The sequence below is a fragment of the Jatropha curcas genome, unplaced genomic scaffold (assembly GCF_041381405.1).
Source record: "Jatropha curcas cultivar XTBG-Jc1 unplaced genomic scaffold, XTBG_Jcur_1.0 HiC_scaffold_820_pilon, whole genome shotgun sequence".
In the NCBI taxonomy this organism is placed as follows: Eukaryota; Viridiplantae; Streptophyta; class Magnoliopsida; order Malpighiales; family Euphorbiaceae; genus Jatropha; species Jatropha curcas.
Window position 1 is genome coordinate 15,636 of NW_028322547.1, and position 16,535 is coordinate 32,170.

The 16,535-nt window shown below is 35.3% G+C and overlaps 1 protein-coding gene and 1 pseudogene across 6 annotated transcripts; one reads left to right on the forward strand and one right to left on the reverse strand.

The window, feature by feature from the left end:
• Window positions 1-213: 213 nt before the first annotated feature.
• On the forward strand, window positions 214-8,774 carry LOC149491698 (uncharacterized). 5 transcript variants are annotated; one of them, XM_089717111.1, is made up of 14 exons: window positions 214-415; window positions 1,160-1,259; window positions 1,682-1,809; window positions 1,916-2,066; window positions 2,156-2,265; window positions 2,761-2,844; window positions 2,922-2,970; window positions 3,086-3,177; window positions 4,156-4,294; window positions 4,436-4,515; window positions 4,595-6,060; window positions 7,275-7,388; window positions 7,472-8,231; window positions 8,483-8,774. In XM_089717111.1, the coding sequence occupies exons 2-13, from the start codon at window positions 1,167-1,169 to the stop codon at window positions 8,044-8,046; spliced, it is 3,081 nt and encodes a 1,026-aa protein (XP_089573237.1). In that variant the 5' UTR covers window positions 214-415; window positions 1,160-1,166; the 3' UTR covers window positions 8,047-8,231; window positions 8,483-8,774. The 5 variants fall into 5 exon arrangements, with proteins under 5 accessions (XP_089573237.1, XP_089573239.1, XP_089573240.1 ...); XM_089717113.1 differs by having other exon boundaries at window positions 4,159-4,294; XM_089717114.1 differs by having other exon boundaries at window positions 4,162-4,294.
• A 4,255-nt stretch (window positions 8,775-13,029) lies between these two features.
• On the reverse strand, window positions 13,030-16,381 carry LOC149491699 (ethylene-responsive transcription factor RAP2-7-like; annotated as a pseudogene). Its single transcript, XR_016319309.1, has 9 exons — window positions 16,144-16,381; window positions 15,218-16,002; window positions 14,834-14,859; window positions 14,659-14,689; window positions 14,473-14,560; window positions 14,224-14,369; window positions 13,728-13,831; window positions 13,522-13,646; window positions 13,030-13,254 (listed from the first exon to the last, which is right to left on the reverse strand). The product of XR_016319309.1 is annotated as an ethylene-responsive transcription factor RAP2-7-like (transcript).
• Between the last annotated feature and the right edge of the window lie 154 nt (window positions 16,382-16,535).

Sequence of the window (16,535 nt, forward strand, 5' to 3'; positions counted from 1 at the left end):
CGAAAGGCTACAATCAAAGACCAAAAAACCCAAATCTCAACCATTGGATCTGAAATAATTATCCACGTGGCAGTTCCCTAAATACCACAACGGATTCCTAAACCGGAGGGAATCCACGAAACTCAAACTCGGAATTGGACGGGGTAATATCTGTAAATAAAGGAAAATCAAAGGGCAGCGAGTGTTAAACTATAATATTTAAATGACAGCGACGCAGGGATAAGAGAAAGCCAGCAGCCAAAAAAGCCATCCAAACAAACAACACAAGTGCTCGCTCTTTCTCTCTATCTCTCTCCTTTTAAAAGCAAAGCCTTCTCTTGTGGTTTTCTTTTTCTCCTCTCTTTCGCGTTTCATTTCTCTGCACCTCATCGTTTTTAGATTCTCTACATCTCTCAATCCTCTCGATCCCCAAACTGTAAGTCTCGATAAGCCCTAATTTTCCAATCTTGCCCCCCGATCTCTGTCTTATTTTCAGGATCCCTAATTTTTGTTCTCAATCTGAATAAATTCAATTTCAAGCCATTATTTATCTGTGTTGTTGATTTGTGTTTCTTTGACATATACGATTTTGATTTTATTGTGTTGCATGCAACTGATTTAGATTAGTAGGTTTAATTTTTTATTTTTTGGTTGATTGTATGTGAATTCGTTTTCTTGATCTGCGATGTGTTTTGTTTCATTGATTTGTTTGGTGATTAGTAATGGCTTTTCCTTCTGATGGATAGAATGGGAGGTAAATAACCCTTTTGGGTTTGGGTTGGATTTGCGATTTGTGGAGGCAATTGGGAGTTTAATTTGTACTCTGGGCTTCAATCGATTGGGCATCCTTACAGGATTCTTGCAGTTAAATTTTCTTATTTGTCATTCCTGACATTTCCGACATTTCTGATGAGCTGGTTCTGATTGTTGTAATTGCTGTAATGGGAATGTGGGAGCCATGAATCGGATGCATATTTGGTTGTTGCTTAATTTTGAATGTCAAAGCAAATGACATTAAGATATATAGAACTATTGCTTTTTTTTGTTTGGTAAAAATTCAAGTTATATTTCTATTAGGTTTCAGCTCAGTGGTACAGATTGGGGTCTTTTAGTTTTTGGTGCAATAGTTAGTTTGGGACCGTATCATCTCATATATCTTTGTTTTGTACTTTGTTTTCAGGGCAACCATGAGTGACGAAGGAGAAAAGACCTGCCCACTCTGCGCAGAGGAGATGGACTTGACTGATCAGCAATTGAAGCCGTGCAAATGTGGCTACGAGGTATGTGGACACGACTTTTTTACATTCCGAGTGTAATGTGTAAACAAATGTAGTAGAATCACAGTTTTGATTTTTAGATTATGCTTTTTATATAAAACTTCTGTTTTATGCTCTGTCCTATGGTGTCTCTGGTTAGATTTTGAGCAGAGTTACATACTGTAGGATTAGAGATTGATCTCTATTGCATATAGCCAAATAACATCACTTTCTAAAGGATTGGCCATCTTTTAGTGGTTACTGTTTGCCTAGTTGGGAGGATGAATGAAGGAAGACATGTTACTTTCTCATTTTAGGTTCTTTAATAGGTTTTGTATTCTGTAATTTGTGAATCACCTGCTCATACCTGTTTTCCACTTTTCATCTTCAATTGCTAATGTAAATGGCACATTTTCGTTATACTGAATTCCTTCCCTTCATGTCAGATATGTGTTTGGTGTTGGCATCATATAATGGACATGGCAGAGAAAGATGATACAGAGGGGCGGTGCCCAGCATGTCGGTCACCTTATGACAAAGAGAAGATAGTTGGAATGGCTGCTAACTGTGAAAGGTTGTCTCGGCATTATCAGATTTTATGATTTCTAGTTGTTTCAGCACTAGAAGGTTATACTGATATCAGTGTTTTTCTTTCTTATAACTTTGAACTTTACCCAAAGGTTGGTCGCTGAAATTGGTGTTGAGCGAAAGAAGTCACAGAAGGCAAAGACAAAACCAACTGAGGGAAGGAAGCAACTTAGCAGTGTGCGCGTTATCCAACGGAACCTTGTGTACATTGTTGGGCTGCCTCTAAATCTGGCAGATGAAGATGTAATTTCTCTCTCCCAACCCTTTCTCTCTCCCCAAAACTCACTACCTCAAAAAAATTGCTGAGCGTGTATTTTAAAATTTTTGAGCAGCTTTTACAACGCAGAGAGTACTTCGGCCAGTATGGAAAGGTTCTAAAAGTTTCTATGTCTCGAACAGCAGCTGGTGTAATACAACAGTTTCCAAACAATACTTGTAGTGTGTAAGTTTAGTTGCATTCACCATGTCTTTGCTGATGCAAAGTCTTCTTTTAACTTTCGTTCTTTCTGCGATGGTCAACAGAAGCTCAATTTCTTGATATTCATATCCAATTAATAATGTTTGTGAGCTTCAAGAACAGCGCAGGTGGTTAACAATCTTAATCTTTTATTTTGGGTTTTTATACATTATTTACAAAGTAGAGGTGTTTCTGGTTTCCCTTGCGTTTAATTGTATTTAATGATATGTTAACATGTTTCGGACTTATACTTATACGTTGCCTTGGTGTTGATTTGATTAAAGAGGATATTAGAAACAAAGAATTCATATATTCGATCCCAACTAGTTTGGCACTAAGGCTTTGTTGTTTTTTTTTTTTTTTTTTTTTTGTTTTTGTTGTTGTTGTTGTTGTTGTAATGATAATTGGTAAAGTGATTATTGCCCCTTAATGATTTTTTTTTTTTTTTAAATATAAAAATCTTTCCTGATTTCTTGGCAGATATATTACTTACTCGAAGGAGGATGAAGCTATTCGTTGTATTCAGTCTGTACATGGTTTTGTCTTGGATGGTAGATCTTTAAAGTATGTGTCTTTACATTTATGAAATTTTTTCTAGAATGTTTGTTGCATATGCATGCTAACAGTACTAGTGATTTCAGGGCATGCTTTGGGACCACAAAGTATTGTCATGCGTGGCTGAGAAATGTGGTATGGTTTTTAATGAAGCACTCTTTTCACCTTGGGATTTCTGGATTTCTCGTGAACACTGCAAAATCATAGCTGGAATATACTTTAATTCAGAATGAAAATTTTTTTATTACAGCCTTGCACCAATCCAGATTGTCTATACTTGCATGAAATTGGTTCTCAAGAAGATAGTTTTACAAAAGATGAGATAATATCAGCTTACACCAGGTATATTTTTATGGTTGATTATATCACTGACATTGAGCGACTTGGTGTATGCTGTACAGAAATGCATAATTCTTTTTTCTTGTTAATTTTCCTGCAGTTTATTGTCTTAGGAATGTTAAAATATGGTTCCTTTGGCTTAATAAAAGGGGTTTAGAGGTATAATTTTTTGGCCCAAAGTTACCTAATTTGCTTCCTCCTAATGGTACCATGACGCTGCTTTTGTGTTCCAAAATTTTGGTTATTTCCATGATCCAGATTGTTGTGGGGTGTGAATTGGTATTCAAAATTGGTGTTCCCCGCAACAATAATGGAGAAGAAGAAAAGGAAAAAGAAATGAAGAAGATGGAAAAGGAGAGGAGAAAGATGTTTCCTCTCACAAGCTTTTCTCCTCTTCCGTGGTTTAGTCTTTCTGTGACAGAGAAGCACAGAAAATTAGTTGTTGCTTGTTTTAATTTATAAATCCGTAGTTTTATTTTGTAACTAGGCCTCATTGAAGCAACCTTTCGTCCTGTATTTGGGCCTCTTTAAAGCAATATCTGTAGGCCTAGTTTTTAAGTATCTCAGACTTGAAAAATTATGCTGCAGAAATTAACTAGAACTTAGTAAAATTATATCTTAATATTTATTATTTCATTTGCTTTTGGAAAAAAATATACATGACAAAAATAATTTCAAATGCATTTATGTGTAAAATTTGACCAATTAAGAGTCCAGTGACCCTAATAATTGTAATTCACATACCACAATTCTTATTAATGCATCAATCACTTTGTTTTGGAGGGTAAGATAGGGTTTCTTCTGTTGTTTGGGGAGAGAGCTTAAGGGAGGGGATGTTTTTTTTAATTGTTATTAAGGGATTGAGACCCAATCAAAATCATACATTTTATACTGATTTTTTATCTTTAGCTTGATGTTTTTGCACTACATTACCATTATTTGTTTTCATTTGATGAATAATTAATTTTTGATGATTTAAAGAAGTAGAGTGCAACAAATTACTGGTGCAATAAACAATATGCTGCGGCGTTCAGGGAGTATGTTGCCTCCCCCTGTAGATGATTATAGCAGCAATACTTCTACTTCTTCAGCAAAACCAATTGTCAAAAATACTTCACATGTAAGATTTTCTATTTATTGCAATAATTTATGCTATCAATTCTATACAAGGATGTTGAAGAAAGTCAGTGAAATGCGATTTGGATTTGAGAGAACCCTGAAATGTATCACTGGCTTAATTTTGGATATGTTTCTCTTGCAGAATACAATTAGTACAGGCAAAGATTCACCTCCTAATGGAAGTACTGGTAGATCTATTGCTCTTCCTGCAGCAGCTTCATGGTATGCCAATAACTTATATCTAGTCTCGACTTTTTTTTTTTTTTGGGGGGTCAGTGTTGCTGAATAAGTATTATACCAGGGGAATGCGTGCTTCTAATCAGCCGCCAGCTGCTAGTTCAACATCTTCTAATGGCCCTACTATGCCTAAATCAGAGACAGTTAATGGTACATTAGGATTCTCATCCGCAGTTGCAAGTACAAATCAGGGTTCTACATTGCAAAGCGATGTAGGTAAAAGGGCAGTGTGGAATGAGGATAATCAAATGATAAATGGTAAAGGCAAACCAGATCCTTTGAAATCTGTGAAACAGAATGTTGTGGATTTTCGTGCCAACGCATCAGAGAAACCAGCCACAATTGATGAAACTACTGCAACATTGAGTAATCGGTCTTCCAGTCCTCCAGCATCTAAGCACGGTGAATGGGGCTCTTCTTTGGTGTCAAATGATACAAATTCTTTTGTTTGTACATTGCCATCTTTTGAGCCTGAGAAAGGGGGAACTGTTGCAACTGATATGCCGGCAATAAAGGTTGAGAGTACAGTTAGAAGTGAACCATCTGGTGTAACTAGAACTAATAATTCACTTACAGATCAGAGTGCTATAAAATCACCTGGGAGTCAAGCATTACAGCAACATTATGTTGACCAATATCAAGAACCTTTAGCTTCACCAGTAACTGAGAACAATTCTTGTTGGAGTGAACAATCTGATTGGAGAACAGATACTCAAACTCAAACAGTTACAAATACCGTGTCTGAAGTAGAGGAGGATATAATATCATTTGATAATCAAAGGCTTAAGGATCCGGAAGTAGTCAGCCGTACTACATACCTTCCAAACTCTGCTAATTCGCTCCATGTTTCAAATCATTCTAGGTCTCATTCTTTGCAAATTAATGATCCTTTTGGTGTCATTAATGTAAATGCTGATCCTATATTTGTAGATAATAGGGTTGGTGACCGTACACTTCATCATGCCTCTAGCAATACTGAAATATCAAATGGATACCCTGAGAAATTGATAAGCAGTTCTGCTGGTCTGGATAGAAATATGGGGCGTTCCTTCTCTCTACCAATTGAAGGGGAAGTGAAGCAAATGGGCAGGTTACAGGGTGATACTACTGCATTGGATGCTGGTGAGAGCAGCATAATTTCAAATATATTGTCACTAGATCTCGATTCCTGGGATGACTCATTAACTTCACCTCAGAATTTGGCTAAATTGTTGGGTGAAACTGACAAACAGCCTAGCCCTCTCAAAATGTCTAGTTCTTGGAAGGTTCAAAATAATAATAATAATCAGTCTAGGTTCTCCTTTGCTAGACAGGAGGAATCAAGAAATCAATTAGTCGATGTTCATCCTTCATTTAGTGTTTTTGGACAGATGCCAAAGAACGTCTCATTTAACCAGGACTTTTCTGAAAGAAGGAATTCATATTTTGATAAGCTTGGAATGGGAAATGGTTTCTCTTCCAGTAATTTTGAGGAATCTGAAACTTTTACAAGTGGTCCTTCAGTTTTCTCTTCAAATAAGCCTCCTTCTGGTGAGTATTTATTTTCTTTCTGTTTCTAAGATTTTGGCTTGCTTTCTTGTTTAAAGGCGTCACTGGATTTATGGGAAATGAGTTACATTGTATTATTTTGCAACTTGAAGTAGAGAAATGAATGAGACCTTGGGTAAGAATTAGCATTACTTCACTGTCATATCCATATTGGGCCTTGTCAGGCATGGCGATTTGCATATTTGTTTCTTGATTGCTTAAGATTAAGCTGGTCCATGGTATAAGGATAATGTGTCAATGGTGTTTGGATGGTTTTGGTTTACTATGTGTTTTTTAATTTTTTAATGTTATTCTAATATTTGTTTTTGTTATTCTTTGACTGTATCTTTGTAGTTCTAGCAGGCCCATGTTTTAAGATCCATGGAACGGCCCATGTGTTTTTTCATTTTGTTCTGATTTGTACATCTCCCATATTTGGTATTCTAGACTATTTAAATGGATTAAAGGGCGCTTGAACTAAAACTCATAGTAAACGATTTAGTTGGAGGATCTTCATAAAAGAATATCTTTTTAACTAAGCTCAACAAGGATTTAATACAAATCAATTCATGTTTTAGGGTCCCTCTTAAATTCCTGTGAACAAAACCAACAATGATATTTTTGATAATTTGTGATAGCAATGAGCTAACTTTAGGAAGCAGAATCTTACTATGCTGTCCTCCTCTTGGCTCGTGTGTTTTAGTCGCTGGTGGTTTGATTGCATTACTGAGTTGTTTGCCAATTCGTGCAACTTCATGCCCATTTTAAGGAGGGTAAGTGAAGTATTGACGACTGTGAATGATACTATGTAAACTTTAAGATAGCTAGCGATGGGCTCCCATTATAATGTACATCTTCTTTTCCATTTTAAGTGCCTGTTTGGTCCGTATTCTTATCTTTTGATTAAGTGGAGCTTGACTAAGAGGTTTATATTGTATTTTATATTTTGAGATTTTATTTAAGGTCTGTACAGTCTGATAGTTGATTAGCTTTTGTAATTAGACAAACTATTGAATTAATTCAGGAGATGTTCTTGTTCTTTCAATATTCTCTCTCTCTCTCTCTCTCTCTCTCTCTCTCTCAAACTTATCTTGGCAGAGTGGAAGTTTATCAGTATTTTTTCATGAATTCTTCCTCTCTATAAATGGATTTATACCCCTTTGATTGAACAAATTGGAGTTTTCTGGTGGTTTATATGCTGAACTTTTTTCATCTAGCAGTTTCAAGAGCTCAAATTTCTGCCCCTCCTGGTTTCTCCGTGCCTAACAGAGCTCCACCTCCAGGCTTTTCTTCTCATGAGAGGATGGACCATATTTTTGATTCTATCTCAGGTTTGTTTCAATATTCATCATCCAGATCATTCATCATGATTATTGTTTTTATATCATGTCTCATATTCTTTTCATTTTACCAGGGGGTCATTTGCTCGACTCTTCTTCCTTGATGAGAAATTCATATCAAGCACCTCCAGCTGGAAACATTAGTAGCAGTGGAGATATTGAATTCATGGATCCTGCAATTTTGGCAGTTGGTAAAGGGAGACTTCAAGGTGCACTTAACAACCCAGGCTTAGACATGAGGTCAAATTTCCCACAACAACTAAGTGCCTTCGAGAATGAGGCAAGACTTCAGCTGTTGATGCAAAGATCTCTCTCACCACACCAGAACCTGAGATATGCTGACATTGGGGATAGCTTTTCTTCTCTCAGTGATTCATATGGCATTTCATCAAGGCTTGTGGATCAATCACAAATGAACAATTTATCTCCATTCATGCAAATGTCCCTTCAGCATTCTAGGAATGGTGTTATGTCAAATGGTCACTGGGATGGCTGGAATGAAGTTCAGGGTGGAAATAATCTGGGCGTGGCAGAACTCCTACGAAATGAGAGACTAGGATTGAACAAGTTCTACTCTTCTGGGTATGAAGATTCCAAGTTTCGTATGCCAAGTTCTGGGGACTTGTATAACAGAACATTTGAGATGTGAACCCTGTTTGAGAGACTAGTTTTTAACCCTTGCTAGCAATGGTCAAAAGAAGCATAAATGATATGTATGCAATTATGAGGCCTTGAACTTGAACTGAAGGATGGGATGGACCGACTCATGACTGGTCTCTTATGGCAGCGTGATGAAGGATAACTCCCGAAAAAATGGGATCGTGAAGGCAGCAGGTAATTAAGTCTGTGTTCTTATTTTAATGTTAAATTAGCCACGGATGAATCTGAGCCCTTACAATTTCAAGCATCACCATTTAATTTTCAACTTATCATGCAAATGATATTTTCTATTGCATTATTGCTTTATTTACCTTACATGTCAAAGAAGAATAATTGTAACGTGTTATAAAACATGGGGAAGCATCTGTTTGTCAGTCATAGCATGACCAGTTAATTTAATAATGTTGTTTGTTCTTTGCGATCAGGTGAAGGAAGCTGCAGGCTGCATTTAATATGAAGATTGTATTGTGAAATGGTGTATATTGTGAAACTGGGAGGTTGATCCTCCAGACAGGGCGAGTGTTTTGCTCCTTATAGGAAAAAAAATGAATTTTGGTTGCTACTCACAATTAAATAGATGAAGTTTGAAACCTTCTCCCTTTCCATTTTTCTTCAGTTTGTCTTTGGGTGAGTTTTTTATACTGCCTATTGCCTCCATAATGCATATGAACAAAATTTTATATTGCAAAATGACATAAGTTTGTTGAAGTGCTTCAATATGATTCATTGTTTTTCCAGTAGGCCATGGACGCCTTACCGACCTAATTGACTAGTTTGATGTTTTTTCATTTTATTTTGTTATTTTTTTTTTTTTTTTCGTGGAGATTTGTCCTGTAGAATATAGAGGTGGGATGCCCTGGAATTTCCGCAATCTAGCTTTTAATTTACTATTTTTTTTCTTTTTGGTGCATAGGGATTGTTATGGAACTTTGTGAGTGTTGAAACTTGTAAAAATTATCTTTTTAGTTTATTGAAAAGAAAACAAATTGAAAGCAAAAAATTCATATTATTGAGCATTAAATTAAGTCAAATGGAATTAGACACATTGCAGATCTACTGAAACAGGAACAGGGTCGTTGGAAGGGGTGAAAGCGTAATAAAGATTAGCACTGAGGATTTTGTGATCTCAAAAGACCCAAATAATGATGCTATTAATTGGGTATACCAATCGCCTAAAAAATAAGACGCATGAACTCTGCTCATTAAGAAAAAAATAGCTAAAAATAATACTCAAAAAGAATAATAATTTTCTCAATAAAACACGTTAAATCGATGAGTAAGAATCACCCTACAAAACAGGAATATCTTACGTTGTAACCATTAAAATGTTTCTCGAGATTTTACTTGTGGTTATTTGACAATATGAAATGTACTTTTTATTTTCTTCAATGCAAATAATTTATCATACTCCAACTTTCAAGTACGAAGTCTTTAATTATTATAAACTTGCTGAATATTTTTTACATGAAACGCTTCTCATCAATTGAATAATCATAATGTAATGAGCTCTTACAAATCTAAAAGAAAATTCAATTTTTATAAGATATTTGTTTTATAAATATAAATTCAAATTTTCTAAATTTTGAAAAAAAAAAAAAAATCATTGTTAGACATGTATTCTTTATCTTTTCTTTGCCAATAGTGCTCATATGAAATGGACATTTACTCTCTTTTTTGAAGGTGGTCCCTTAGGGGAGAGAGAGAGAGTTTAGAATTTCATTTTCTAATTTCCTTAAACAATGAAAGACAGAGACATAATTTAAATAATTGGCATGAAAAGGCAAAAAAAGTAAGAAACCAAGAGACATATTCAATTGCAAAAAAAGGTAGCAAGTGGAAAGCTAATCAAGTAAGGGTAAAGATAAGGATAGCATAGAGTAGCCTTTCACTTTCATGGGTGAGTAAAAGAAAGGAAAGCTGTTTAAAAAAATAAAAATAAAAAAGAAAAGAGACAGGTGGGTTCCTCCCTGTTCCTATTACAGAACAGTACTAAATATTACCAATTGATGGGTTTGGGATTTGGTCTCCTTAAAAGTTGTCACTGCCACCAACTCTCTTACCCATACCAATGTTGTATTGTAAAGATAGCATTTGGGTTGGGGGATTTTTGCAGACAAAATGTGGTACCCTTCCCTTATTAAATCTCACTAACATCCAAATCTTCCCTCCTCTACCAATTATGCTGTTTCATTAGTACCACATATTTAATATTGATAGTTGAAACTCATAAATAAGAGAGACCAAATAGTAAAAAGAATACTCAATACATATGAAAAAAAAAAAAAAAAAAAAGGAAATAAAATGATGGGTCAGCAAAAATACAAATGGATTTGGGCCCACCATGTGGTAGCGATATAAGGTGCTGTCATTAAGCCCATTCAATGATATGAGTCAGAAAGAGAAAATGCCAAAATGGGTTTGTTTTTCTCATGGGAATGGGATGAGAGCGTAGGGTTTAGGGAGGGGTCATAAACATAGGACAGTGAACCTTACACATGTAATTTGTTTTTCTGCCAGGTGAAAATTGAAAAATGATGTGATAAGAACAAAAGAAAATCAGAAAACTAATAAAAAAATGGAATTATTACATCACCATTTGACAATTTTACCTTTCCTTATTTCCCAAAAAGAAAAAAGAGAGAAAAAATGAAGTTTGATTTGAATTATATATGTTATATATTATAAATTTGTTAACAAGTTTGCGATCAAATTATATCATGCAAAGTGATAAATTAAAAATTCAATTTTATTTCATTTAATCCATTGCAAATTCAACCTGAAAAAGTGAGGGTTATGCCTATGATTTGAATCAAACTTACTTTTTGTAACTAATATTTTTTTTTTTTCACTACGTAGAACATAATGTTTTCACATGTTTATGTCAATGGGGCTAATTCATACTTTTCAATAATAATAATTCTAAATTTTAAATATTCTGATAGATAAAATTCGTCTAAAAATGTAATTCATTTCTATTCACCCAATCACTTATTGGTTTATAATAAATATTTTATATGTTGTATTTGTTTAATATAGCTTTTTCTAATGGTACTTGCTAAGAATGGATATTTAATTTGAAAAAATTAAGTAATTTAAAACAATATCTTGATTTTGTAATTTTGAAAAAGCTATATTTAATTGCAATTATTTTCAGCAAAATGATAAGTTAAAATGTGGATTATAACTAAATTTAGAGTTCAATAATATATTAAACATTGAAAACTGAAAAAATTTAATTAAACTTCACAAAGCCAAAATGCGGTCTATATTTATGTTTATGAAATGAAATGAAACTGTCCTATGTCAAAATACACTGTTACGTGGCTGCTCCCTCACCAATCAATCATATCCACATTGCGATGGTGACCATACAAGTTCACCTGCGGGTGAGACAACCACTAAAGTTAAATGAAATTACATCAATGAAGTATTTGAATGAAAAATTAAAGCTTCTTAACTTATTACTTGAAATGGTAATTATTGAAATTAAGTTAAACGAAATTGCCGGAGTTTTTAATTTTAAATTCCAATAACTCGAACAACACAAACTGTTACATAAAATTTATTTTATTAGGAAAAGTAAAATTGTCAAATGCGTTATACTTAAAAGAAAGTACACTAAAAAGTATGAAACTATAGTATTATACTTAAAAATACGCTAAAAACATTAAAGTGCGCTTATAGGTTTATAACAAAGTCAGGATTCAAAATTTAAAGCAATTGCTGGCAAATTATCTTTCGTTCATCCCTTGGAAATTTTATTTTATTTAGTGACCCATATTATGGTATAGAGAGAATGATAAGTGCCTCTGAATAATAAGGAATAGTCCTTCAAGGCTGGAAGAGGCAGCAGTAACTGTAATAATAGTAATGCCAAAGTTGGTGTGTGGAAAGAAGAATGTTATGAGTGAAGCAAGAGAATGGAAAACAACTTTTTTTTCTCATTTTTGGTTCTAAGCCCACTTGCAAAGCATTATATGTTGTACTGCTCTCTACCACTATAAAATGTCCCCTGCGTTTTACGTTGTACTTCTACAAACTTCACACTATTTTTGCCCGTAGTTAGTGGAGCATATTTTTGCTAGTGTTAGGAGGTATTATTGTACAATCATAATCTATGGGGGGGTCCCTTTCAAGATCGAACCCAACCTATAAATATATAAACTACTCATATAGCTACTAGCTAATTCCCAAACAATGAAATCCAATATAGTCATGGTTTATCAAAAGAAACAAGGCATGAATTTAGTATTATAACAAATCAATATTTTCAATTCATCGTGAATTTGAATACCATTTCTGTTTTTTTGTTCTTTTTTTTTTTTTTTTAACTATCTACTTCCAGTGCAGAAAGGGAATACATTATGGTGGAGGTTTCACTGGGCAGTTAGAATTGAGAGGCACTGGTGGTGATGGTGGCAGGTGGAGGAAATAGAGATGATGTGTTGCTGGATTGAGTGGTTTTGATGGAAGGATGGCAGCAGATGGAGGGGTAGCCGCAAATGAGAATCTGATGATGCTGCAGTAGAGAACATTGTCATTGGGGTAGCAGTGACCTGACCGTGATTTGCCACGCCCAGTTGGGGACTCCCTGTGGAGAACCTAATTCAATTCTCTTTTCTGTGCTCTTTCTGCTCAAAAGAAGAAATCTCCATGCATTTAGTTATTAATGAATACAGCATGGAATTTCGAGGAAAAACTTTATTCTTAAACCAGAAAGTATACATGTTACACGTTATGATAGCATATTTTTATGAAGTGCTTGACATGCAAACCTTACAATTCCTGCCCATGGCTAGGAAAATAAAACATTTTGAGCAATATTTGCTGCAGGAAAATTTCAAGCAATTCCATAACAGAAACAGCAACAACTAGAGAAAATATCGGAATCTTTTTTTTTTTGTTCATTACTAAAGAGAAAATAAAACTATTATAAAGAAGAAAGAGTACATGGAGTTCCAGCCTTCATCCATTACAGCAAAATAGTTCATTTAGAATCAAGGATACATTTCATACTGAATAATGCACTTAAAAAGTGGCAAGTTAATAAATATTTCGACACCAGCAACAAGGCAACAACAAATACCTCATTAGGAAAGAAATTAGAGTATACGCCATTCCAGAAAATTGGATGGTCTGGTGTCCTCAATGGCCCTTTGAAAGGTAGATCACCTACCATTGCAACTGATGAGTTCTCCTGTAGAATCAGATCACATAGCGGATAAACCTTTGACAGCTTTGAAACTAAAATATAGGCAAAATATTTTTCAATGTATACATAAAGGAAGGAATTTGCAAAGCTTCATCTAAATGTTTAGCAGGTAGGTAATGGTTTCAAGATTCACCTCTCCATGGCAGTCCAATAGCATACTAACAAAAACAACATTCTGAAACCTGATGCTCTAAATACAAAATACATAAAGAGAAACCACAGATTTTCAAATATTCTTAGGTCAAGTATTACCCTTGAGCTCTTGCTATCCATGTCAAAAGGGCCAAAGTGGAACTGTAGATGCCCCTCATTTTCCTTGGGACCATTGCCCAAAGCAGGGGATATCCCCAAATTCAGATCAAGATTGTGTTCACTACCTGCCGCATAAACCCATTCTCAAACACAGATTTTAAGTATAAACATCAGGAATATCCAATTGCATAGTAATCAAATAATACCTTCATTAATGGCCTCAGAGACCATCTCCCCTTCATATGCACTTGGCTCAAAGTTGGTCACTGCCTCTCTTCCATTACATTTGATAGCTGCCTTGTCATAAGCCCTGATTTCCAGAAAATCAAAAGGGAGACACATGTTGGATGGAACGGTATTGAGGTTGAGAATTCAGGGTAATAAATTGAGTATCAGAAGAGTGTAATTCATGATCATTAGGACCTTGCAGCTTCTACTTCACTGTCGAACAGCCCAAGATATATATACCTGCATGCAAGTATTGTAATCTCCACGATGAAAACTCCATCGCCAATCATTTCTTCTTTGAAATAGGCATTTTCAGTATTGTTTTTCCAAACAAGGAAATAACAAGAAAAAGCCTATTTGAGAATTAATTTGAAATCAATTCTCAGTTCACGCACGGTGAAATTTTAAATGTACCATATGACTATCTATAGAACAGCAAGAAACAAATCCAAAGTACATAAAAGAGTTGCTCACTTTTTGCCAAGGAACTGCCCCATCCTTGCTTCCCATCGGCCACATTTGTGGAGTGTCACCCCTCGATATTTTGAGCTGCCTCTTGAGAAACCAGTACTCTGGCGACGAAGTATGTGTACAAATTCTTCCTTGGTCAGATTCTTCATCTGCCAATTGATCAGAGTTAGATGACCTAATTAGATAAGAATCCAATCAAACCACCATTAGAACAAGCTGGATTTACTCCTATTGATATCCTTATTATCCAACCTGTTTCAGATCCTCCTCATAGTCACTTAGACTGAAATTGATGTCTGCATCGACGCCCCTAAATTTGATAGCAGCTCGATCATAGGCTCTGCGTATAAAGTCTAGGTTAGAAAAACATAGCTTGGATTTCCAGAGAACAAAAAAGGAGGGGAGACAAAACATAATTATCAACGAAATAACAATCACCTTGCGGCAGCATGGGCAGTATCAAATCCACCTAAACAAAATCAACTTCCAAGTCAATTAAATATGTTATACGAACTCCATAAATAAAAAATAAAAAAAGAAATATAATTACAATAAACATTTTTCCTTACTAATAAAACATAATTACACTAAACAGAGTACATCGAATCCATACCCAAATAGACTTGTTTCCCACAGTCCCTGCACAAAAAGATAATAATGGAAATAATTAAGCAAATGATCCAAATTTAGAAATCCAGTAAAACAAACAGATTAATTAACTTCCTAACACACTTTCTTCACTAAAAATTTTCCAATAAGAAATAAGTTCTGTTTAGATAAAATTAAGATCCAATAGAGACACTAAACACTCAAAAATTCAATTCATCCAGAGTCTCGTCCAAATTCGACAAAATTTGACCACAAGTAAACGAACCCACACGCAAAGCAAAATTTAACCACCAAGTAAAAGCCCATCAAAATCAACGAAACCAAACCAGAATTCAGTTAAACTAAACCAAAAACAAAAATACTAATTACCAAAAGAAGAATATAGTACCATATATGAGATTCCCATCGCCCAGTCCTCCTATAGAATGTGACTCCTCTATATTGCGAGCTCCTGGACCTGGGTCCTCTCCTGCTCTTCTTAACCTGCTGCGGCGGCGGCTGCTGAATCACCCGCACCTCTCGATCACCAATATCTTGCTGCTTCTCAAATGAGAGATCGATCCAGTTCCTCGAGGAACCTTGCCCAGCTTGCCCAAGAGAATTCGCGTAATCTCCACCCACTCCTTTCCCATTACCACACACAGGGAAAAACTCCTTGGTCACAACGGCGTCGTTTTCGTTTTCGTCCTCATTTCCTCTACCACAGTTACCGCCAACACCTACTTTCAATAATCGAAGTTGAAGGTGTAGACACAACTATTATTAATACTGCTATTACTAGCATCACCAGTGTAGGCGCGTGTAGAACACGAATCATCGTTGCTGGACGCGTCCGCATTGACGACTGATGAATTTGACGTCCCCGATCCTTCCGGGTCATGGTACTGCTGGTACTGATACTTATTCATCAAAGCCACCGAGTCTGAGTTTTGAGTCGACTCGGCCAAGTCCACATTCAAATTAAGATCCAACATAGTAACACTTAAAATATTTTCACGAACTTTAAACAACTATATTTTTCCTTGGTTCACCGAAGCCAAATTTAACTCAATTTTTTAAGCTAATTCAGCTCAAATACTGACAATAATAATAACCAAAAAGAGAAAAAGCCAGTGCTTAATTAATGTCTTCCTTTCTTCTAATAGAAGAATAATTCCGACGCCGGAGATCGATCTGATCGAAGATTTCAAAGAAAGCAGAAATCAGAGGCATGTAAAGGTAAACAAATACACAGAGATAGATATATAGAGAAGAGAGAGCAATAAGAAACAGCAAGAAAAAATTTATATATTTATACGTTGAGATAGGATTTACTTCTCTCCAAAGAGCTGCCGGAGAAAACTTCCGGTGTCCGGAAAGTAAGAGTAGTCAAATTTTAGGTAGCTTTTTAAAAAAGGAAACAACGGCTTTTAGAGGAGGCAAAGCTTAGAAGAGTTGCATTAGTGAAAATATCGCGAGGAATGAACGGCGGGAGTTGAAATCATCGCCGAGTAACGGATTCCATAGAGGAGGTTGTGTTTAGAGAGAGAGAAGAGGAGAGATGGGACGTCTGAAGGAACATTTCAGAGAAGGCTGATTTTTAAGAAGGGAAGAGAGAGGCAATGGACAATATATAAACATTTTCTCACTCATTTTAGCTATACAGACAACTGGCTTGGCCGGTCACCGGTTTTTCATACTTCTATTTTTCTTTTTCTATTTTTTTT

Coding starts and splice junctions, on each gene's coding strand:
- LOC149491698 (XM_089717111.1), top strand. CDS start 1,167: ATGAGTGACGAAGGAGAAAAGACCTGCCCACTCTGCGCAGAGGAGATG. Junction 4,295..4,435: donor TTGTCAAAAATACTTCACAT/GTAAGATTTTCT, acceptor TTTCTCTTGCAG/AATACAATTAGTACAGGCAA. Junction 7,389..7,471: donor TATTTTTGATTCTATCTCAG/GTTTGTTTCAAT, acceptor TCATTTTACCAG/GGGGTCATTTGCTCGACTCT.